General features: G+C 35.9%; 1 protein-coding gene across 1 annotated transcript in view; it reads left to right on the plus strand.

Annotated features, from left to right (window-relative positions):
- STAM (signal transducing adaptor molecule (SH3 domain and ITAM motif) 1) overlaps positions 1 to 24,301 on the plus strand; it is a 71,865-nt gene that overhangs the window by 19,273 nt on the left and 28,291 nt on the right. Inside the window, exons 3-4 of the mRNA XM_011976560.1 lie at positions 23,021 to 23,096; positions 23,178 to 23,273. Of these exons, the coding sequence (XP_011831950.1) occupies positions 23,021 to 23,096; positions 23,178 to 23,273 (172 nt within the window). The remainder of the gene's footprint in view (positions 1 to 23,020; positions 23,097 to 23,177; positions 23,274 to 24,301) is intronic.

Consider the following 24,301-nt stretch of genomic DNA (forward strand, 5'->3'; position numbering starts at 1 on the left):
TGTTGTATTTACATTGTAGTATATTCTGGTCTGGTTCATTAATTGAAAATTTTTAACTACTGTGTGTTACATATTGTGTTCCCTTTTCTCCATTTTTATTTGCCCTACTTTACTTTGGACATTCCTTACCTTGCCTAGGCTAGCGAATTAACCCACTGGCATTTCTTTCCATTTCCATCTCTTTTCTAATTCTTATATCCAGTTGCCATATAACAACTGTGTTCATGTTACTCCCCTACCTTCCATACTGAGTTCAGTTTAAACTCCTTAGTCTTCTGAATCATTCATTTTCATTTTTTTCCATCCTGTATAACATTCATTTCAGCTCAACTATTTGAGTTCCAGTGCTTTTTTTCTACCTTAGTTTGATGCTTTTGGTCCTTTTGTTTCTTGAGGATGGAATGTTTTCCTCTTTAATTTCCCGTCTCTGTGTCTCATATCCTTTCAGACCCAATGTAGATAATCACTTCTTCCACAAAGCCTTTCCTTATCCCCTTTACTGGCAATGATGTGATCCTCCGAATCCTGAAAGCACTCTATCAAAACTATTCTTATTTGTGTTTTTTCCTGCATTTTAGTAACTTATATCTAATGAACTTAAGTTTCTTAGATATACACCTAGTAGATTTGTAGAGTGAATGGTCCATGAACTTTTGTTGCACATGGGAAAGAAGCCAGTAGCTTAGTGGTGGAGATCATGTACTCTGGAGGGAGATTGCCTGGGTTCAAATCCTGGCTCTAGCTGTTTAGCTGTGTCATGCTGGGTAAGTAACTTATCTTTCTGGGCCTTTCTTTTCCAGTTTGCCACCTGATAATAATAATAGTATCATCTTCATAAGGGAGTTGTTGTGACTGTGAGATTAGTTTTATCAAGTGTTTATAACAGTATCTGGCACATGGCTGAATGAGTGCAACTCTGCCTGCTTTTGATTGAAGTCATATTTTGTGACAGTTTCTGTTGAAGACTGGATACCAAGCTAGACCACTTCGTGTGTATTTTGGAGATAAAAATGTTGTCTGTCTTTACAACTGCAAAGTCCCTCCTCTCGCTCTTCACTCTGTTGGTTTCCTTTTTATCTTTACTTTGGTGTTTTTCATTTTGTAGACGCTTTCTGTAATAATTGGGTCAATTGCTTGAAGTTGTTTGTCAAAAGGCAAACCCCCTTTTACAACTCTATAGATTCCATGTTTTTCCAGTTAAAAAATCAATTTGTAATGCATCTGAAATTCTGTATGATGTAGCACAAAGCTGTAGAGATCAATTTGTTTTTCTTCATGTTCACATTATTATGCCAGAAATGTTTATTAGTTATTCTTTTCCCTATTTTATTTCCTTTCATATTTGAAATTTGCTAATTTATAGCTTTAAAAATATTTTTTGCCTTTTTGTTTTTATCCAGTATCAATAAGTTTAGATACATGCTCTTTTTTTTTTTAGTTTTTCAAATTTATTTTTAAACTGCGTACTTTCTCTCAGTATATTCCTTAATATTTGAATTGTCAGTTGGGGATTTTAATTGACGTTATACTAAGTCTATTAATTTACTTCAGAAATATTTTCAACTTCAATGAATTCGGTAATGAAGGTGGCTCTCTTTGTTCTTTTAGTCAGTGTTTTTTCCTTTTCTTCTTCCTTTCCTTCCTTCTTCCTTCCCTCATTTTTTCTTCCCACTTACTCACTTAGTTTTGACTCCTTTAATAGTTATTGCTCTCTGGTTCTTTTAAATCCACATTAAGTTAATCTTCAAGCATTTATTGTGTGCATAAATGGGATATCTTGTTATATAGCTCTTGTTAATAAAGAGTTGTTTGAAAAGGATTAAGCAATAATTGAGATACTATTCTAGTATTACTGAGGTTTTAAAAAGTGTCAGGCCTTCAGTAATTGCTCCTGTATGTAGTTTCTTTCAATAATACTGTTTAACATACATCTCCAGTTGTGTTTTCTGTTTCCTGTTCTCCCTTGATAATCTTGTATTAGGAAATGGTAAACATAAGGGTCATATTAGGACATTCATGGGCCATAGGCACTTTTGACTTCTTGGGCCCCTCTTTCTATTAAAAAAATTAAAACTGTTTTACATTGTTTTAAGGAAAAATTTGTTAGTATTATATATTAAAACATTTTCTTTGAAGCAAAAGTTCACTTTTTTCTTATTTTAAAAGAAATTAAAACATTTTCATGTACTTCTAAAATTACTGTGAGTCCTAGGCACTGTGTCTACATGCCTAATGTATAAACATTTACAGAATTGGGTTATATATTCACAGGTCAACTTAGTAATAGCAAATTGTTAGGTTTCTTTCAGGTGAGCACTAAACTGTGGGATACTTATTGTATCCTTCCTAATATGTCATTTGTTTTTGTTTTTGTGGTAAAAAATATATATAAAATAAAATTAACTATTTTAAAGTGTTCACTTTAGTAGCATTAAGTACACTCACATGCCCACTGTCTGTCTCCAGAACTTATCCATCATCCCAAACTGAAACCCTGTGTCCATTAAACACTAACTCATTCCCCTTTCTTCCAGCTCCTCTGAAACATTTGTAATTTGTCCTTAATATTTTAAATCATTTTATAATTAGTATATATGGACAACTTATAGAAATCTGGTTTATGTTTTGTAGGAACCTGTGATTGGATATGGGTTGCTGATGGTAGCATAAGAATGTTGAACAGTATTGTAGGCTGCCATTGAGATATTCTAAATACCTGATGTGCTTTAGAGAAGACTAAGACGTGTAAGTGGGATGAGACGGGAAAGGGGACATGAGTTTTCCAGAGACAAATTCATATAGAGTCTTTTGAAGTAGAGGGATGTTGTAGATTGGAATGCAGTTCGGAATTGATTTGTGTATCAGGCAACAATCTAGGTTTAGAAAAATAATTATTATTTCCATTTGGTGCTAGCCTGAAACTTTATAAAGTGCAGCGATCTTTTTAAGAGGACAAATTCAGAGATGGTAGAAGGACTTTAGGAGGAGGATTTCACTTTCGGTAATATTTTATTTTTTAAATCAAAATGATTTGTAGCTAGTAATATATGTAGAATTATTTAGAGGATAAATAAAATGAAATAGTTCATATTTAACCTTTTTTTTTTCTCTTTTGGCTTCTTTTTAAAAAGTCATCTGTCTTAGAATTATGGTAGTTTGAAAAATATTCTTAGGTTTTAAAGGGGGAGAAAAGAGCTATTATTGTGAAGTTTCATTTAGTCACAACTGTGACCTGGAAACATGGCTCTCAGTGGTGTTGTGAAAATTTTTTCTTAATTCCTTCTCTTAAAAAGAAAGCCAGACAAACCCATTTTCTGTTCTTTAAACTACACATATACTTGTGTGTATGTATTTATGTTTGTTGATTTAAAGAGATACACATGCTTATATAAAGTATTTACTTCTTTTAAAAATAGGTATATATTCACATGGCTCAAATATTAAAACAGTTTAAAAAGGTGGACATTGTGACAGGTCTAATTCCTCTCCCTGTTTTGCTGCCCTTATCTTCTATAGGCTACCACTTCTGTATATTTTGTATCTTTCCATTATTCTTTTACACAAATGTGAATACATTTTCCCCCATTTACATGTAATAAGCATATTGCATATACTCTTCTGCATTTATTAATTACTTATCATCACTTATTGACTACTTATTGTATCCTGTCAGTCTTAGAAATGTATTTTTTTTAAGTCTATTAGTATTGGACAAATTTAGAAATTATTTTGTAGTTTAACATTAATTTTTGGTTAGTGGCATGTAGAATATCTAATACATACACATAATTACTGAATAAAAATTAATAATTTTTAGTAATTATCTCAATTTCAGAAAACCTACTAGATGTAATCCCTGTTTACCTCATTTAGGTTGTAGTTTTGTTTTGTTTTTTTTTTAAGCTTGAAGTACTTGATTATGCCAAACCTAAAACTTTAACAAACATTCTAAAATTTTTTTCTGACGTCTCAAGATATTCACATGATTTTTAGTGTGCAATTTCCAGTGTATGAGTAACTAGTGAAGAATGCCCAGCCAATTAGGTCATATGATGGGCTGAACAGCCTTCATTTGTTTAGAAATCAAGAGAACTTTCACAATGATAATAGCAGTTTTCTTTAACATGTTTTCACATAAATAATTTTTCTGTGTTAGCGTTGACTGATTTGTTTATAGTATGATATGTAAACATAGATGTGAGGATAGATACTGATTATCTGCAATAACAAGTTAAAATTAAAGTTCTGTAATTGACCTCTAGATTAATTTTTCTATTATTTTATATGTTAATTGTCTTTTCTTAGCTTTAGCCAAAGATATAGTTGATTGAAGGTGGAAAACATCATGTAACTTTTTTTTTACCTGACTAATGGGTATATTTTGGTACTAAATTTATTCTAACAGAATGAGAAAGATCATATGATAGTCATTACTGGTATTTTGTGAAAAATACAAATGTAAGCCTTTGGGAAGGAGTTTGTTAAAAATGGTTTTCCTTGGCTTTGTATTATTTTGTCCTGGACTGGATTGTGACTATTTCTGACCTTTAGTAGGAAGGTGAAAGAATATTTCCTGATTTTTGTAAGGGAAAAATAATCTCTGACCTGCATATCCTAGAGTTGAAAGGGCAGCATCAGTAGAGAAACAGACCTCTTTCAAGTCTTTTTTTCTTCCTATAATCATATCCTCATTTTACAGGACTTTGTCTTCAAAGTCTTTTAAATGCTCTTTTAAGAATAGTCGCCACTTATTGACTACTTATTATTTGCCAGACCCTGTTAAAATGCCCTATGAACATTTTGTGTGATCATCACAGCAGTTCTAGGTACTGTAGATTCTCCCAGCTTTCAAGTGAGAAATCTAATTCATATTTAGGATTCTTTTGTTTAACTTAAAATAGGGGAAGGGTTCCAGCAGAATTAAATAATTTTTTTATTTTTTTGAGATAAGAGTTTCACTCTTGTTGCCTAGGCTGGAGTGCAATGGCACGATCTCAGCTCACTGCAACTTCTGCCTCCCGAGTTCAAGCGATTCTTCTGCTTCAGCCTCCTGAGTAGCTGGGATTACAGGTGCACGCCACGATGCCTGGCTATTTTGTATTTTTAGTAGACATGGGGTTTCAACGTATTGGCCAGGCTGGTCTTGAACACCTGACCTTGTGATCTGCCCACCTCGGCCTCCCAAAGTCCTGGGATTACAGGCGTGAACCACCTCTTCCAGCCCACAGAATTTTTTTTTAAAACATGATCTCGATTTCCATGTTTCGTTCAGTTTTGTAACATGGCAGAAATTCTTTAATTCATTTCCTTTTCTTTGCATTAGTCATTTTTTCTTTTATTTGTCAAACACTGAATACCAAGTATCATGCTTTGGCTATACAGTGGTGAATAAAGCAGGCATAGCCTTTGCCATCAATGGTGCTGATATTCTAATGGTGGAAGATGTGAAATAAACAGATAAACAGATGATGGTCAATAGCTAAGAAGTTAGTAACCAGAGTCCTTTAATGGAAAACAAAAGGGTAGACTGGTATGAAGGGATTACATTTATGCTATGATTTTAATGTTGAGAAGAGACAAAGAGTTCAAAGCACTACAACCCAGAAAGAAGAATAGCCTGTAGGTGAATGCTGAATGCTGCAAGGTAGAGAAAACTTGATGCCTTTTAAAAACTTGGAAGTTACAGAGTAGATGGAACAGAAATCAGTTGCCCTGAATGAGCACAGAATTGGGTTTCAGAGTGAGTTAGAAAAATGGAAGATGATGGTTGGAATGTAGGATGCTTTAAATTAATACTATAGAGAGTTTTCAATTACTGGTAATGACAAGGTCTAATGACTCCAAGGTCCATCGGAGTTAATAAGATGTGATAGAAGTTGAAAAACCAAGGTGTTGGAAGCATCACTTACACTGTTATTAAAAGCTCCAAGAACTAGGCCAGGAGTGATGTTGGAGAGAGAGGCAGTGATCCAGCAGCTAAAATAATTGACAGGTGAAGGGGCATTTGAGATTTTTAAATTTAACTGCAACATGAGGGGACTGACATGATTAGAGCTGGGCAGTTTTAGGAAAGAGGGAGAATGGTTTGGAAGAGGCAAGGAAAACGAATGCACATTGCTTAGCATAATGCATATTGAACAGATAGTACAGAGGTCAACCCAGGCACAGTTTCCCCCATTATTCACATTTTTCATTCGTGTATACATTTGTTACAAGATATGAACCAATATTGATACATTACTATTAACTAAAATGACACGTGTCTATCATTACAGTATCATGCAGAATAGTTTTATCACCTTAAAATGACCTATGCTGTATCTGTTCATTCCTTTCCTTTCTCTTTTTGGACTGTAAACAGCCGCTGATCTTTTTACTGTTTACAACTTTATCTTTTCCAAATGTTGTATAATTGGGATCATAGACTATATAGCCTTTTCAGACTGGCATCTTTCCCTTACCAATATGCATTTAAGGTTCCTATGTGCCTTTTCGTGGCTCAATAGTTCATTTCTTCTTATTGCTGAATACTCTTTAATTATATGGATGTTCTACAGTTTATTTATTAATCTACTGAAGGACATCTTGATGGCTCCCTGTTTTTGGTGACTTTTAGTAAAGCTGCTATAAACATTAATTTGCAGGCTTTTGTGTTGACATAGTTTTCAGTTCAGTTGGGTAAATATGTGAGAACGTGATTGCTGGATCATATGGTAAGACTGTTTATCTTTGTTAGAAGCCACCAGACTGTCCCCAGAGTCCCAGTATGGTTTTAGTTTTTACATTCAAGTCTTTGATCTATTTGGAATTTATCCTGTTAGGCAGTATGAAGTATGGTTCTAACTTTATTCTTTTTTATATGGCTACCAGATATCCCAACACCATTTACTGAATAGTCCATCTTTTTTTTCTTCTGATTTGAAATACTTCTTTTATATATTATATTTGCATATGTATTTAAGTCTGTTTTTCTCTTTTGACCTATTGGTATGTGTTTAAACACATTCTGCTACTACATGGTTTTAATTATTAATATGTTTTGACATTTGGTGGGACATGGTCTTGAGGTTTTTTTTTTCCTGAAGTGTTTTTTTAGATATTCTTTCCCCTTCCTACACTCCTTAGATAAACTTTCAAATTGGGTTGACTGGTTTAAAAACAAAACTTTCTTTTTAAATTGGCCTAGTTTCAAATTAACAAATTTATGTCTTTGTGATATTAAATCTTCCTATCCAAGAACATAGCATCTCTTTTTGTTTATAACCTTTAGTAGTGTTTTTAAGTTTTCCTCTTAAAAGTCTTGTACATTTTTTGTAATGTTTCTTATGAGGTATTTTGTCCTTTTTGCTGCTATTTCAGTGGGGTTTTTCTTTCACTGATTGGGAATTTCCGTTCTTTTTTTTTTTGTTTTGTTTTTGTTTTGTGACGGAATCTGGCTCTGTTGCACGGGCTGGAGCGCAGTGGCGCGATCTGAGCTTACTGAAAGCTCCGCCTCCCAGGTTCACGCCGTTCTACTTTCTCAGCCTCCCGAGTACCTGGGACTACAGGCGCCCGCCCCGACGCCCGGCTAATTCTTTTTTTTTTTGTATTTTTAGTGGAGACGGGGTTTCACAGTGTTAGCCAGGATGGTCTCGATCTCCTGACCTCATGATCCGCCCGTCTCGGCCTCCCAAAGTGCTGGGATTACAGGCGTGAGCCACCGCACGCAGCGGGGAATTTCCCTTCTTAAAGGGTAGACGAGATTGTAGCATCCGTGCATCTGGAAGAGAATGATGCACTGTGAGGAGGAAATTGAGATGATGATTCAGTAGAGAATCGGGATAACAACGGAAGTCAAGTTGTTGACTAGGCAGTAGGGAATGGGATCCAATGCGAGCTGATTTTTCTATCTTTACTTGCCTAGACAATGATTTTACTTTATTATTTTACTAAGTCTTAAAAACACCATATATTTTACAGAATGAGACCTGTAGAGTTCTAATGACTGTTGAGCTTGTTTTGCAGATGAGAAAACTAAAGCGCTGAGATTTTAATGTGACTTGTCTAAAAGGAGTGAGCAGAGGCAAAATTAGAAGTCAGAGTTCTTTACTTCCCATTTTATGTTTTTTTCTACCTTCATTGTGCTGTGTGCTTAAGTGCTTGTATGAGCAGTTATATTTGAAGGTTAAAATTACGAATCAAGACATACCAATCTTATATTAAAGTTTTTGGTGATTCCTCTCTCCCCCATACATTATGTTACATTGTGTTTTGTTTGAAATATACCTTAGTGTTATATGGTCTGGGAAACTGAAAATATTATACTGAATTTAATCCTCAATATTTTAGTTCGATATGTAGAAGTTTAGTTTACCTCTTTTCTAATGAAGTCCTTTGGGACTCACATGAACCTGTTTGTTAAATAGTCAAATAACATCCCTGTGTATATTTATCTATATTCATGTTCCATTATCTCATAAGAAATGCCTACTTAATAAGCTTAACATTAAGGGAAGAATTTGATATTTGTACTCTATATTTTGCCCCTTTTTATATGTTGTGTGGATTATGTTTTACGTAATGTGTGTTACAAATCAAATTTGCATTTTGAATATGTTCGTATATAAGGATTGCATTATTTCTGTTGTGATTTCTTTTGTATTTTTATATTAGAATTCTCTTATGTCTGTGACATGCCTTGACACTTATGAAAGGCATCTAAATAAGGCTTAATGTTCAAGGAGCGTTTATATTATCTGTTAATTTCTAAAAATATTTAGTTCATTCAGCAAAGATTTCAGTTCCCATGTCTTTTAGCTCCTACGTGCCCGCTAGGTCCTGGTTTACTAAAAGCTATGCATACACATACTCCTCCTTCCTCCAGTATAGAAATACATATGTCCTTGAATGGTCAACCACAGTAAAGCTTTTTTCATAGCATTTTAGATGAGGATGTAAAGTTTAAATCACTCTAAAATAACTTTGAAAGCTACAGTTGTAAAAGTAAAGAAAGAATGAGACATTTTTGTGCTTTCAAGAACTAACATTGTTGAGAGTCTTTCAATCCCTGGCATGAGTCTAGGAGTTTTGTATTAACATTCTGATAAGGAGGTATTAGACATCTCCTCTTTTACAGATGAGGTCTGTCAAAGCTTCAAATCCTTTTTCTACTGTATCATAATGCTTCTTTTGTTTAGTGATGGTTTTCAACCTGGGTGGTATTGCTCCATTAGGGATGGTTTCAGGTGTCCCATGACAGGGGGGTTACTACTGATGTTGATCAGTAGCAACTAGTAGGGATCAAGGATGCAACATGCCAGATAGTCTTTCACTAGTGTTCTTGTACTTTTTTAGTCCGACTTCATAGGTTATTAGAGGTTAACCCTGCAAACATATTTGTTAACTATGTTGTTTATTATTTTTGCTATTGATAATTTTTGTTTTGATCACTTTTCTTTTACATTTGCAATACTTTTAGGCAAATACCCTGTTATTTTGTTATGCCCTGAGAGAGGGATAATGAAGAGGTGATATCCTCATTTTGAAAAGTTGATTGGTCTAAAAATCATTGATTAATTTAGTAATATATACAGGAATTATTTAAATTTACTGTCTTTTCAATGACAATAATTTCCTTAAGAGTATAAAATCTTCCTGTCACTGCTCAGCATATGGTTTTTATGATACTAAAAAGTAATTTTCAACCGAAATATAGAGCTATTTGAAATAAGAGACTTTTCAAAAGTTTTATACAGCATAGGATGTCACAAATCTTGACTCCTTTTTCCAATAATAGCTTTAAATATTCTTGGCTTCCTCCTATGTAGTAATGGAAATACCTTTTCAGGTAATCTCACTAACTGGTGACTGTGCTTAACATTGAGCTATAGATCTCTCATAACTGTACAACAGTATACCTGTAAGTAGATAGATGTTTATAAATAATATAGTGACATTGTTGAAAACTTACTGTGGGCCATTCAAAGACATTTGAAATTTCACTTTTTTTGGAAAAGAGAATTGCAGGAATGCAAATTGCTTTTAGTTTTCCTTGATCCTCTGACTGTAGAATTGAGCTGTATCATTTACATGTTTAACCTACTGAATTTAACTGTATTCTTTTCCAGCCTCCTCAGGTTTTTTTCCCAAAAAACTTGTGCCTGCCAATTCATTTAGTGAGCTTACATGCGCTGTCTCACAATTACAATTCCCACTCTTCTCATAGCGGCAGTACCTTGCTGTGCTGAGGGCCATTCTTGCTCGGAGCATGCATATTTTATCTAACACAGTCCTATATGCAAGCCAGCTTCTTCAGCTGCTGCTCAAAGTAACAGTTTTGCTTTAATAATTGAGGAAAAGTTGGCTATATTGACACATTTTAGAGACGGTTCATGAATTCTCCAATAGGTAAATCCCTAATCAAAGAACATGGATTAACTACAGTTTTGGCCTTACACCTTGACTTTGGAAACTGACCTTCAGAAATGTTGCTCTTCTGTGACATCTTACAGCAGTGTGATTTGTGTTATGGTCATTTATCAAGTAATAAGAGAAGTAGGTATTTTTAGGTGGAAAACTGGGACAGGTGAGAGATAATTCTCCTTTCCCTGTTCTTTGTCCCTGTCCCTGACCCCTATCTTTTTCTTTCCCCATCTCAAGATAAGGAAAAGAGAGGATGTGTCTTACAAAAAGTTTTAAAATACCAAAATGGGGTTTTAAGAAGCTTTTTGAGAGAGATGAGGATTTGCCCACCCCTTAAACAGGTAGGTGATGAAAACCTTTGGTAGACTCTTCTAAGTGCACGTGCAGATTTTCTCTTACCATGTATTTTTGCAAAATATTTTATTTGTGTTTATTGCCACCTGTCTCTTTTTCTCACATCCTCTGTTTCTCCCAGCACTATTTATTGTGCGTTTTCCCCCCTTATCATGGTTTTATTACAGTTTTATTAACTACATTTTATGAAAGGATGTGCGTTTTCCACTTAGCGAACTCAGTGGAAGATATGCAGAACTTGGTAATAAACAGAGCTTTATAAGGAAGATGAGTTATTCTAAATATTAGTTGTACAGTAGTGAAAAGTAGTATTTTTTGTGTTTTGCTCAGTGACTTTTTTTTGAGCATCAGCCATGTTGAAGGCACAATTCTAGGCCCCTTTCACAATGACGGTGTTTTAAATTCAGTCATGGGAGAGCAACAGCAGTTGCTAAATAATTCTTATTTTCATTTTCTCAAATTTCAATTGAGAGTTTATTATGTGCCAGAGGGCATGGTTAAGGAGTGGCATGTCAAGGATGAGCTGTGTAACCCTGGGCCCTGCCTTCAGCAGCCCTCATGACGGGGAGATAAATAGTTAAGGAGAAAAACCCCACAAACCAACCCAACAAAAGAGAGGTGTTAAATGCCAAAGCTTTATCACTTGGTGGTGAAGAGTCGGATTGTCTGCTTGTAAGGTTCTTAGCACGGCATCTAACACAAAGCAGGCACTCCCTAAGTGTTAACTATTAGTGTTACAACTATTATCTGACAGATTTAGTTCAATATTTGAGGTTGCAGGTGGAATACCTAACATTCCAGGCACAGCTTGATGTGGGGAGCTGTCAAGGGCCTAAGTTCCTCAGTTTAAGAGATGTGTAAGCTCTGATCTGTAGGATGAGCAAGCATTGACTAAGAACAGCAGGGCAGGAGAGTCCTAGCGAGGGACTGGAGGTCCAGAGAGCAGGGTGCTTTTGAGAAGTGATCCAGAGATGAGATTCATGGGTGGATTTTGTAAGCCTGACCTAATTTGGGTTTTATAAACTTGAAGTGAATTTATTTAAGTACGTATTATGCTTAAGTCATGTTTTAAACAAAGATTAAAAGAAGACCCAAACAATTCTAAATAATATGACTTAGTACTATTCAAACCTACCAGCTGTCAACTTTCTTTGTTAGAGGCTGTTCTAGTTATCTCTTACTACACACCTCTTAGTAGTAACCATCCTAACACTTAGCTTAAAAGAGCAATTTATTATATCTCAAAGTTATGTGGGTTAACAGCTGGGCAGTTATTGCGTGGGGTCTCGTGAAGTTGTAGTTACATAGTGCCTGGGACTAGGGTCATCTGAAGGCTTCACTGGGATGGATGCTTAGTATGGCGAGCAGTGATGGTTGGCCATTACCTGGGACCTCACCTGGGCTGTCAGTTGAAACTCTTACCCAAGGCCTCTGCTTGTGGCTTGAGTTTCTCACAGAGTGGTGGCTGGGTTCCCAGAGGGAGCATCCTAAGAGCCAGTGCTCCAGGAGACCCAAGTGTACTCCACATGACTTCTTGTAAACTATGAGTCTCAGAATGTCACTTCCACTATATATATACACACAGACACAAACACACACACACACACACACACACACACACACTTTTTTTTTTGAGATGGAGTCTCGCTAATGCTGTGATCTTGGCTTACTGCAAGCTCCGCCTCCTGGGTTTACTCCATTCTCCTGCCTCAGTCTCCCGAGTAGCTGGGACTGCAGGTGCCGGCCACCATGTCCAGCTAATTTTTTGTAGTTTTAATAGAGACAGGGTTTCAACGTGTTAGCCAGGATGGTCTCGATCTCCTGACCTCGACTTCCACTATGTTTTATTGGTCAAGCAAGTCACTGAAGTCAGTCCAGATTCAAGGGGAGGGTTGTTAGATGTCACCTCTTGATGGGAAACGCTAAGGTCATATTGTAGAAGAACATGTGGGAAGGGAATTATTACCATAGTTATCTTTGGAATACATAATTTGCCTGAGGCCTGTTGGTTCCATAAGTGTTGAATCAGAACTTTGAACTTAACAAAACAATGAAATATACCATTAGAAAAAAATAATTCTAATAGACAAAATTATAAATTCCATTTTTGATACTTTGAGACACTCAGTCCTTAAGAACCGGAATGACAAAATGTGATACAAGAGTTACTTCATTTCTTTTTTTTTTTGAGATGGAGTCTCGCTCTGTTGCCCAGGCTGGAGTGCAGTGGCGCGATCTTGGCTCACTGCAAGCTCCTCCTCCTGGGTTCACGCCATTCTCCCGCCTCAGCCTCCTGAGTAGCTGGGACTACAGATGCCCGCCACCTTGCCCGGCTAGTTTTTTTGTATTTTTTAGTAGAGACGGGGTTTCACCGTGTTAGCCAGGATGGTCTCGATCTCCTGACCTTGTGATCTGCCCGTCTCGGCCTCCCAAAGTGCTGGGATTACAGGCTTGAGCCACCGCGCCGGCCGAGTTACGTCATTTTTTAATCTAACATTTAATTATGACTTTTGACATGGAAAAAACTGTTCTGTGTTGAAAGATGTACCCATTTGTGCGTATTTATAAATATGAACAGCTGACAGATATGGAATCTTAACTGACTAGGTAGTCATGAAGATTTTCTTTCATGGTGCCTTTTCATGGCTTGGTTTTAGACACATGGCCTGATAAAGCTTTTAGTTTATGAAAATTCATAAAAACCAAATTAAAGACAATAGCATTTTCTGGCTGGGCGCGGTGGCTTACACCTGTAATTCCAGCACTTTGGGAGGCCAAGGTGGGTGGATCACCTGAGGTCATGAGTTCGAGACCAGCCTGGCCAATGTGGTGAAACCCTGTCTCCACTAAAAATAAAAAAATTAGCTTTGTATGGTAGTGCCCGCCTGTTATCTCAGCTACTTGGGAGGCTGAGGTGGGAGAATTGCTTGAACCTGGGAAGTGGAGGTTGCAGTGAACTAAGATCACACCACTGCATTCCAGCCTGGGAGACAGAGTGAGACTGTCTCAAAAAAAAAAGGTAGTAGCATTTTCTGAAATTGATGGTTTTAAACCTGATATTGTAGTTTATAAGTTTGGACAACTATGTTTATGTCGCAGTTTTAACTTATACAGGAATTCACTTAAGTTTTAGAAAAAGGCACTAGGCTAGACTATGAACTTCATGAAGCAAGGTCAGTCTCCTCTTGTTCACTGCTTTATTCCTAAAGCCTTGCATAATACTTGTCACCTAGAAGGTAATTTATGGAAAGTATTATGAACAGAGTTCTTTGGTACCTATTGAATTTTTTTTTACCAGTGCCACTCTAATTTTTATGGAGGTGATTCACCCTGAAAGTCTTGCTTACCTAATTAGATTAATCAAAAGGGTTGGTATCCTTTAGCACTGATATATACAAATAGCACTCTGTGTGGTGGAATCGAATTCTCTGAGTACTTCCAACAAGATGAATGAGCAAAAATGAGAAGTTTTCTTAATTTACCATTAGATCAGAGAAGTGACTGCTGATAGAATTCATTAAAAAAAAAAATCCATCCTTTGCACATTTGCCTTAAGAGCTTCAAGTTCTGCAGAGTTTGTGTTTTGTTTCAGAAATTAGAAAGGTCTATTGCAAAAGAAAGCACAGTTTGGATATTTCTGTCTGAAGATTGATTGATTAATTTTAATTTACTTCCAGGCATGAGCTGACTTGTTTTTAATAGTTACGACTTCACATAGAAACTGAATGGTTGAGAGTGGTATGATGGGTTGGGGGTGGGTATAGGGAGGATGTTACAGAGAGGAGCTCCATCTTAAATCTGCTTTCTTTGAATCTGACAGTGCAGTTTGTTGAGGCAGGTTGGAGTAATACTGGTAAATAATGAAACTGAATTTGATGCTTCCAGTTCATCAGCTGACATATGCTGTGTAGGTAGTTATGTACATTCCTGCAAAGTCTGTTTTCTGTCTGGTCTGTGATTTGAGAAAAAGACTTTGGAAGCTGTATCAGTCTAGAAATACTGCCGCCTTTTCCTTTACCCTCTTACAAACTATATGACCCAGATCTATTCATAAAAAGATGATTTTGTGGATGAACATAGTTTTAACTATTGTGACCATAACATCCAGTTTGCCTTGGACAATTGTAGTTTGTGCCTGCTGTTCCTCTGTTATGTCCAGTTAGCACACCCTTTCACTCTCAAAAGGGTGCTTGTGTAGAGGATGAATTACATAGACACCAAGCTTGTAATCAGCTTTCATTTGTCATTGGAAGGATAATAGCCATAAGTATACTTACATTAAATTCACTTATAATCACCATACCTTTTAAAAAATAGTATTCTAACTGTACTTTTAATTGCATGGTAAGATTTAATAATTTTATATATATATGTGTGTGTGTATATATATGTATGTTCAGTATTACCCATCTGGTGGACATACTGAAAACTGAATTAAAAATACATAGGACAGAATGAGATAGTTCATAATAGTGGATAAGTTCTGTTTTGTAGACAATTCTGAAGGGATTTTTAAGCTAGTATCTAAAAAGATACTGCTGTGTTTGCACAAACAAGGTGTTCATCAGCACTTAGGAGCATTCTTACTGGCTTTGCAGCTCTGTCCTTTTAATGGTTCAGTAACTGATTTTGTTTTGGTGCCAAAGATATCTTTGCCTTGGTTTTTACAATTGGCTGTGGTAAAACAGCATTGGAATGTCTAAAATAAAAAGGAATAATTTCATTTCAATACCCCTTTCCCCATCATCCTTTCCAAAAGTCACAGGTTTCTTACCTTCAAAATAAAAAAGTGATTTGTAAACAAAATACATAATCAATTTTATTTAAAATTTGGTAAATAAAGTGTACAGGATTATTTTCTAAAATGTTTATTCGGCTGAATCATCTTTGGATTATTTTTTACTGATTTTAATTTTAGTATTCAAATAATTCTTTTTATCTGGCCTTTACCATGCCTTGAAGTGATTGTTTTGTGTTTTTATGTCAGCATGGTAGTCACAACTGCAAGTTAGTATGGGATCCCAGACCCTGGCTCCTAAAATAAGTCCAACTGTGAAAAAGGCCAAATCTAAATAATAGTGTTAAAGTACATAGTTTCTTCAGTCTAATGATGCTGCTATCCAAAAATTTTAATGTCTTACAAAATCAGTAAAGTAGAAGAAAAAAGTTTTAGAATAAAAAAATCGAATGCTTGACACGTAATAGACATTCAACAAATATTACTTCTTTTGTGTGTTGTTTCTCCCTTCACCACGCTCTTTAGTTGGAAGCAGCCTCACAGGCAGTTGAGAATCCTTAAAATCAGGAATCCTACCTTGTATCCTAATTTTTCTACATAATTATTAAAAAGGATTTTTTGTATTTATTACAGTGCTAACTAATTATACTTAAGCGTATTGCTTTACTTTCCAGGGCTCATTGGAGTTCAAATTGCTCGATAAATGTTTTTACTTTTATAAATATGTATATATTTCACATACCATCAAATTTACCATTTTAGAATATGCAGTTCAGTGGGTTTTAATATGTTCATAAGTTTGTGCAACCGTATCTAATTACTGAACAATCATCATCCCAAAAAGAAACCTGTACTCATTAGCAGTCACTCCCATTGCCACCTCTCCTCCTTCCTGGAAACCACTAATCTACTTTGTATCTGTATGGATTTGCCTATTGCAGACATTTCATATAAATGGAGCTCTGCAATATGTGTTCTTTTGTGACCAGCTTTCTTCATGTGGTGTCCTTTTTTTTTTTTGGGGGGGTGGGAGACAGAATCTCGCTCTGTCACCCAAGGCTGGAGTGCAGTGGCACAATCTCAACTCACTGCAACCTCCACCTCCCAGGTTCGAGCGATTCTCCTGCCTCAGCCTCCCAAGTAGCTGGGATTATAGGCACATGCCACTGTGCCTGGCTAAGTTTTTGTATTTGTAGTAGAGATGAGGTTTTACCATGTTGTCCAGGCTGGTCTTGAACTCCTGACCTCAGGTGACCCGCCTGCCTTGGCCTCCCAAGGTGCTGGGATTATAGGTGTGAGTCACTGCACCCAGTCTCATGTTGTATAATTTTTTGGAGGTTCATTTATATTGTAGCTGGTATTAGTACTTCATTTATTTTATTGTGGTAAAATATATTTAATATAAAATTTACCATTTAAATCATTTTTAAGTGCATAATTCATTGGCATTTAGTACATTCACAGTATTATTCAACCAACACCACTGTCCATTTTCAGAACTTTTTCATCATCCCAAGTAGAAACTCTATACCTTTGAAATAATAGCTCTCCATTTCCCCTCCTAGCCACTAGTTACTTTTTTCTATGTTCTATCTTTATGAATTTGTCTATTCTAGGTACCTCATGTAAGTGGAAACATAGAATTATTTGTGCTTTTGTGTCTGGCTAATTTCACTTAGCATAATGTTTTCAAGGTCCATCCATGTTGTATATATAGCGTGTGTCAGAATTTCCTTAAGAATACTACTCTGAACATGGGTGTACAGATACTGGTTAGAGTCCCAGCTGGATTATATGTGGTTATGCTTAATTTTTTGAGGAACTACCACACTTCACAGTAGCTACACCATTTTACATTCCCACTGGCGATGTACGAGGGTTCTAATTTCACTACATCGCCTCCAATACTTGGTATCTTTCCTTTCTTAAAAACATAGCCAGCCTAGTGAGTGTGAAGTGGCATCTCAATGTGGTTTTGATTTGCATTTCCCTAATGACTAGTGACGTTGAGCATCTTTTTATGTGCTTATTGGCCATTTGTGTATCTTCTTTGGAGAAATGTCTATTCAAGTCCTTTGTCCATTTTTGAATTAGGTTGTTGTTTGTTGTTGAGATGTAGGAGTTCTTTATATATTCTGGCTGTTGATTGTCATATATATGATTTGGAAATACTTTCTGCCATTCTGTGGGTTTACTTTTCTTCATTGATGGTGTCCCTTAATGCACAAAAGCTTTTAATTTTGATGTTTAATTTATGTATTTTTTTTAAATGAAGAGTTGATGTTAATTTGTAAACATTTGGTAGAATTCACCAGTGAAGCTTTCTATTTCTAAGATTTTCTTTGTGGGAGATTTTCTTAATCAGAAATTTAGTCTTTTTACTTGTTACATAACTCTATTCAGACTTTCTGTTTCTTCTTAAGTCAGTTTCTTTTCTTTTTTTCTTTTTTTCTTTCAACACCTAAGGAAACCATAGTTTCAGTAGTTTCCTGTCTTTGTAGGGATTTGTCCATTTTAACTAGGTTATCCGATTTGTTGGCATAAAGTTGTTCATAGTGTTTTTTAAAATCCTTTTTATTTCAGTAAGGTTGAGAGTAATGTTCCCTCTTTGTTTTCTAATTCTAATAAATTGAGTCACCTTTCTTTCTTGGCCAGTCTAACTAAAAGTTTTTCAGTTTTGTTGATCCTTGAAAAACAAAAAAACCTTCTGTTTTCATTGGCTTTTCTTTATTGTGTTTCTGTTGTCTGTTTCATTTATTGCCTCTCTTTATTGTTTCCCTCCTTCTGCTTTGCTTGTTTTGGGTTTAGTTGCTCTTTTTCCTGGTTTCTTAAGGTATGATCTTAGGTTACTGATTTGAGATCTTTTTCCCCAGTTCTTTAGATTGTAGCAAAATAAACATAGCATAAAATTTGCCGTGTTAATGGTATTGAATGGCATGATGTTGTGTGCTATAGTCACCATCTACCTCTAGAACTCTTTTTTTTTTTTTTTTTGAGACGGAGTCTGAGTCTCGCTCTGTCGCCCAGGCTGGAGTGCAGTGGTGCGATCTCAGCGCACTGCAAGCTCCGCCTCCCGGGTTCACGCCATTCTCCTGCCTCAGCCTCCCGCGTAGCAGAACTGTTTAAAACTGAAACTGTATACCCATTAAACAATTGAACAATAACTCCCCATTCCCTGCTCCCTAGGCCGCCTGGCAACCACGTTCTGTGTATGATTTTGACTACTCTTTTTTTTTTTTTCTTTGTTTTGCAGATACGGTCTCACTCTGCCACTGAGGCTGGAGTGCAGTGGCACAATCATGGCTCACTGCAGCAAGTGATCTGCCCACCTCAGCCTCTGTAGCTACAAGTGTGTGCCACCATGTCCGGCTCATTTTTAAAATTTCTTGTAGAGGCAGGGTCCCACTATATTGCCCAGGCTGGTCTCACACACCTGGGCTGGAGCAATCCTTGCACCTTCATCTCCCAAAGTGCTGGAATTATTGGTACAAGCCACTGTGCCTGGCCTTGATTTTGACTACTCTTAGTACCTCATCTAAGGGGCATCATACAGCGTTTGTCCTGTTGTGACCAGCCTATTTCATTTAGCATAATGGCTTTAAGATTCATCCCTGTTGTAGCATATGTCAGAATTTCCTTTTTATAAAGGCTGAATAGTATTCCGTGTATGTATACACCACATTTTGCTTATCTATTTATGTGTCTGTGGACACTTGGGTTGCTTCCACCTTTTAGCTATTGCGAATAATACTGCTGTGAACACCGGTGTACCACTATCTCCTCCAGAGCCTGCCTGCTTTCAGTCCTTTGGGGTATATACCCAGAAGTGGAATTGCTGGAGCATATGGTAATTCTATTTTTAATTATTCAAGGAACCATTATACTGTTTTACACGGCACCTGTAGCATTTTACATTCCCACCAACAGTGCACAAGTGTTTCAATTTCTCCACATCTTTGTCAACACTTAGATTTTTCTGTTTTTCTTTGTAGTAGCCATCCTGATGGGTGTGAGGTAGTATTGAGATCTTTTTTTTTTTTTTTTAATGTAGGTGCTTATAGGTATAAATTTCCTTCTGAGCACTGTTTTTACTGTACCCTTAAGTTTTCTTGGGTTATGTTTTCCTTTTCATTAATCTCAAAGTATTTTCTGATTTCTTCTGTGATTTTTTTCTTTGACCCATTGGCTATTTAGGAGGATGTTGATTTTCACATATTTTAATTTTCTACATTTCTTTGTTCTTTCAAATTTTATTCTACTGTCTTTGGAGAACATGCTTTCTATGATTTTTTTATCTTTTTAAATCTGTAGAGACTTGTTTTGTGACTTAGCATTGTTTATTCTGTATAATGTCCATATGCCCTTGAGAATAATATATTGTATTATTTTTAGTTGAAATAATTTATAAATGTTGACAATGTGTTATTAGAGGAAAATATATGTCATTTTAATCTGATGATTTAATATTTTGAGGCTATCCTTTTGACTTATATTAAGATTCCCTGTTTATGTTGTCTTAATTTATTGGGAGGCACATCTGTGGCCAGAACATAGCATGTTTAAGAGTGACAGGTATGAATCTTGTTAGTGCCTATTACTGCCTGGTAACTGGCATCATGGGCAAGGAACTGAACTTCAGTAAATGGAGGACTTTTACTGTGTTTGCTGTGAATGTTTTGAACACTGAATGAGTCCTTTGCTATTATATAATTTTTGAGAGCCTAAGCACATGATGTTTCATAGGTTATATGAATGGTTACTCTGCTTTACTATTATCACTAATTACCATAAAGCATCCCCATGAAATGCATGTTTGCTACATGCTTGACCTGTCATTTAAATAGATCTGTTTTTACTGAGCTATGATTTATCTACAACAAAAAAATGCATGCCTTGTACATGTATGGTTTGATAGTTCGATGCGTTTTGACAAATATATACACCTATATAAGTATCACCCCAACCAAGATAGCATTTAATCACTCCCAAAAGTTCCTTCTACCTTATGCAATTACTAATATACATTGTCACTATAGATTAAATTTCCTTTTCTAGAATTTCATAAAATGAAATGGTATTGTTAGTACTCCTGTGTCTAGCACTAAATATGTTTTTAAGATGAATTCATATTTTTGTGTGTATCAATATTCCTGTTTTTTGGGAAGAGGTATTACATTGTGTTAATATATTGCAATTTATCCTTTCATCTGTTGATGAGCATTTGGATTGCATCCAGGTTTTGACTCTATGAACAGAGCCTCTGTGAACATTCTTATATAGAATACTGGATAGTGTGCTTTCATTTTCATGTCCTTAAGGGAAGTTATGGTTCTGTGATTTCATTTGATGTAAGCATTAGATATATGTTATTTGATTTCCAAATAGTTGGATATTTTTATGCTATCATTTTGTTATCAGTTTGTAGTTTAATTTTGTTATGGTTGAAGAATGTACTTTGAATGACTTTAGTCGTTTTAAATTTATCGGTGTTTGTTTTATAGGACAGAATGTAGTCCATTTTGTTGAATTTTCCATGCACATGGAAAAAAATGGGTATAGTGCCATGGGCGGGTGGATTGTTGTGGAATGCCAGTCAGGTCACGTTGTATGATAGTGCCATTCAAGTATTCCATATCAGTAGTTTTTTTTCTTGTGTTATCGAGTCATTGAGGGGGTATGTTGAAGTTTCCAGTAGATTTGTCTGTTTTTCCTTTCAGCTCTATCGATATTTCCTTTATATATTTTGAAGTTCTATTATTGTGTTTATACACATTTAGAATTATGTTTTCTTGGGGGACTTAACCTTTTTATTATTATGTACTGCCTCTCTTTATCCCAGTTAGTATTCCTGGTTATGAAAACTGCTAACGGTAGTGAATTGATACAAGTATAGTTGGATTTCAGTCTTAATCTGCCATTTTTCTAGATGATTGGTTATGTTTCTTCTGTTTTCTCTTTCTGTCTTTTGTGTATCAATCAAATAGTTTTTATGGTTTTTTTTTTTTAATTTAAAACTTTTTTTTGAGACAGGGTCTCACTCTGTCTCTCAGGATGGAGTACGGTGGTGCCATCACAGCTCACTGCATCCTCGACCTCTGGGGCTCAAGTGAACCTCCCACCTTAGGCCATTCCCTGCGCCCCTAGGAGCTGGGACCATTTCTGGCTAATTTTTGTATTTTTTTTTTTTTTTTTTTTGTAGAGATGGGGTTTCACGATGTTGCCCAGGCTGGTCTCGAACTTCTGGGCTCAAGCCATCTGCCTGCCTCATTCTCCCAAAGTGCTGGGATTATAGGTGTGAGCCACTGCACCCAAGCTATTTTATTTGCATTTCTCTCTTAAAAGTATTTGTAGTGGTGGCTCTCTGTTAAATTTTTTCATTTTTTTCTCTCTGTACTTCAGTTTAGATAACTTTCAGCATATTTTCAAATTTACTGATCTTTCATTCTTACCTGATTAATTCCATCCATTTTTCAACTTTACATACTTTTTGTCTCTAGAATTTTATCTGGGCCCTTTTTAATATATCATTTCTTCATCATTATGTGGATGATTTCCAGCATACTTATAATAGCTTATATAAAGTCCTTGACCGCTAATTTCATCATCTTTGTTATTTCTGCATTCTCAGTTGATTGAATTTTCTGCTAGTTGTGTATCATAGTGTTCTTCTTCATATCATTTCTTCATATCCTCTTATTGAATGCTTAGTATTTTGAATTTTACATTGTTGATCATCAGGTGTTGTATTCCTGTTAAGGAGTGTTGGACTTTATTTTTCAGAAGTTGTTACATTTGTCTGTGGCTTATGTTGTTAGGCCATGTGTAGGTATGGTTGAGCTGCGTTGTTAGGGTCTAAACTCCCCTGTATATCCACTGAATGCTCTGGATTTTCAATAGATGCTTCACTGTGGTCTCATCTCTGACAACTGTGTGAACTTTGGATCTCTTTAGCATATTGCCCTGGTCACTTTTTGACCAGTTTCATGGAGTTTTTCACCTGTGCATGTGTGGGTTTTTCTGAAAGTCTTCACTGATACTTGGAAACTGCCTCTAGGCAGAAAGTTGAGGCAAACTTCTGGCTTATCTAATTAATTTTCCTTCTTGTGGATTATCATTCAGTACTGCCTGTGGCCTAATGTCTTTAAAAAGTTAACCTCAATGTGTATTTTCAATCTATTTTTCCAGTTTTCTAATTGTTTACAACGGGAGTGTATAGTCTGGTCTGTTTTTTCACCCTGGCTAGAAGTGGAAGTCATGGCCTACCATTTTATTTTCAAAGCTTTGTTTTTTTTCCTACCCAGAATTAGCCTGAAATGCCTCATCTATGATTACTAATAAGAGATCCTGTTAATTTTGTTTGAAAAATTTAAAGGAACTAATTTACAGTTTTTCAACCATGTTATTAATAAAAATTAAATTTCTCTATCATAGTCTCCCTTTTTATCATAGTCTTTTGTCTATAACAGTTAAGGGGCAGGGGGAAACTAGATGTATTATTAAGTAATTTTTACTTTTCTCATTTTTTAGACCTAAGGATTGTCTTCGGTCTATTATGAGAAGAGTGAACCACAAAGATCCTCACGTTGCTATGCAGGCTTTGACTGTGAGTGGTTTCGTTTTAACCTGTACCACAAAATTATCTGCCACAATGGAGCCCCTTTAACTTCTGATTTTGTGCTTTTAGCTTCTAGGAGCATGTGTATCAAACTGTGGCAAAATTTTTCATTTAGAAGTGTGTTCAAGAGATTTTGCTAGTGAAGTAAGCAACGTATTAAATAAGGTAAGGAGCATTATTTCCAGAAATTAATTAAGGCAGTCTTCTTTCTTCACATATTTTATTGTTTAAATCTTCACAAAGGACTATTCTGTGCTTTTTAAGAAATCCTTTCTAGGATGTGTCTATCCAGTATATAAATAAATATTACGTTTTGCTGAAGAGACTGCAGATTCATGTAACTTTGAGTTAGTTTTTTCAAGCCATATTAGAGTATTTTTAACCTGTTCTTTTCCATCATACTTTCATCTGATAAGAAAACAGGTATTTCTATATCTAATTAAATAATATCAGTCTATTTTAGGTACCGTTTTTGTAGGCACAAGGTATTTTCCTAATGGAAAACCTTTCAGAAATACTGCCAAAAGTCTATGGCACCGTTGCGTTTTTATCTTTATCAATAAGGCCACTTCCTGGCCATCACAGGATTTTAATACTATACTGCTGTTCTCACTGGCTGAACCCACAGCTGGAGTTGCCTCAAAAGTGGTGGCGGGAGAGTTCCCACAAGGGACCGCCCCAAACTGTTCCAGATAGGGCCAGATGAGAATCCAAAAAAAGAGGCACTAAATGCCAGGGTGATCACTCTAAAGCATTTATTAGGGAAACTTATGAGGGCTGCAGATTTATAGGAGGATTTAAGGAATTTGACCCCAGGTTGGGGCTGATTTCTATGTTTTTAGCAACACATTTGATCTTTTAGTGTTTTGAGCCACAACCTGAACAACTTTATCAGTGCCTAAAAATGTTCAAGGCCCCAGTTTGGGTCCAAACCTGTGGTGGAAAACATGCAGCTGGCTGGGTCACAGAGCGGGACAAGGCACTCTGCTTTTCTGTTGGGACACAGAAAAAAGCAGCGAGAACGGGTGACCCTACAGCTGCTCACTCAACTGCGTGTAGAATTCCAGTCACACAGTTCAGGAAAGTTTTAAATTTTCAATTAGTAATAGGTGAGTTTTCCCAGTAAAAATTTGTGCATTCTAAAGGTAATTATTTTTAGCTTTTTTAGGGGGAGTATTATAAATCAAGAGAAA

Source organism: Mandrillus leucophaeus, unplaced genomic scaffold (assembly GCF_000951045.1).
Source record: "Mandrillus leucophaeus isolate KB7577 unplaced genomic scaffold, Mleu.le_1.0 Scaffold1018, whole genome shotgun sequence".
In the NCBI taxonomy this organism is placed as follows: Eukaryota; Metazoa; Chordata; class Mammalia; order Primates; family Cercopithecidae; genus Mandrillus; species Mandrillus leucophaeus.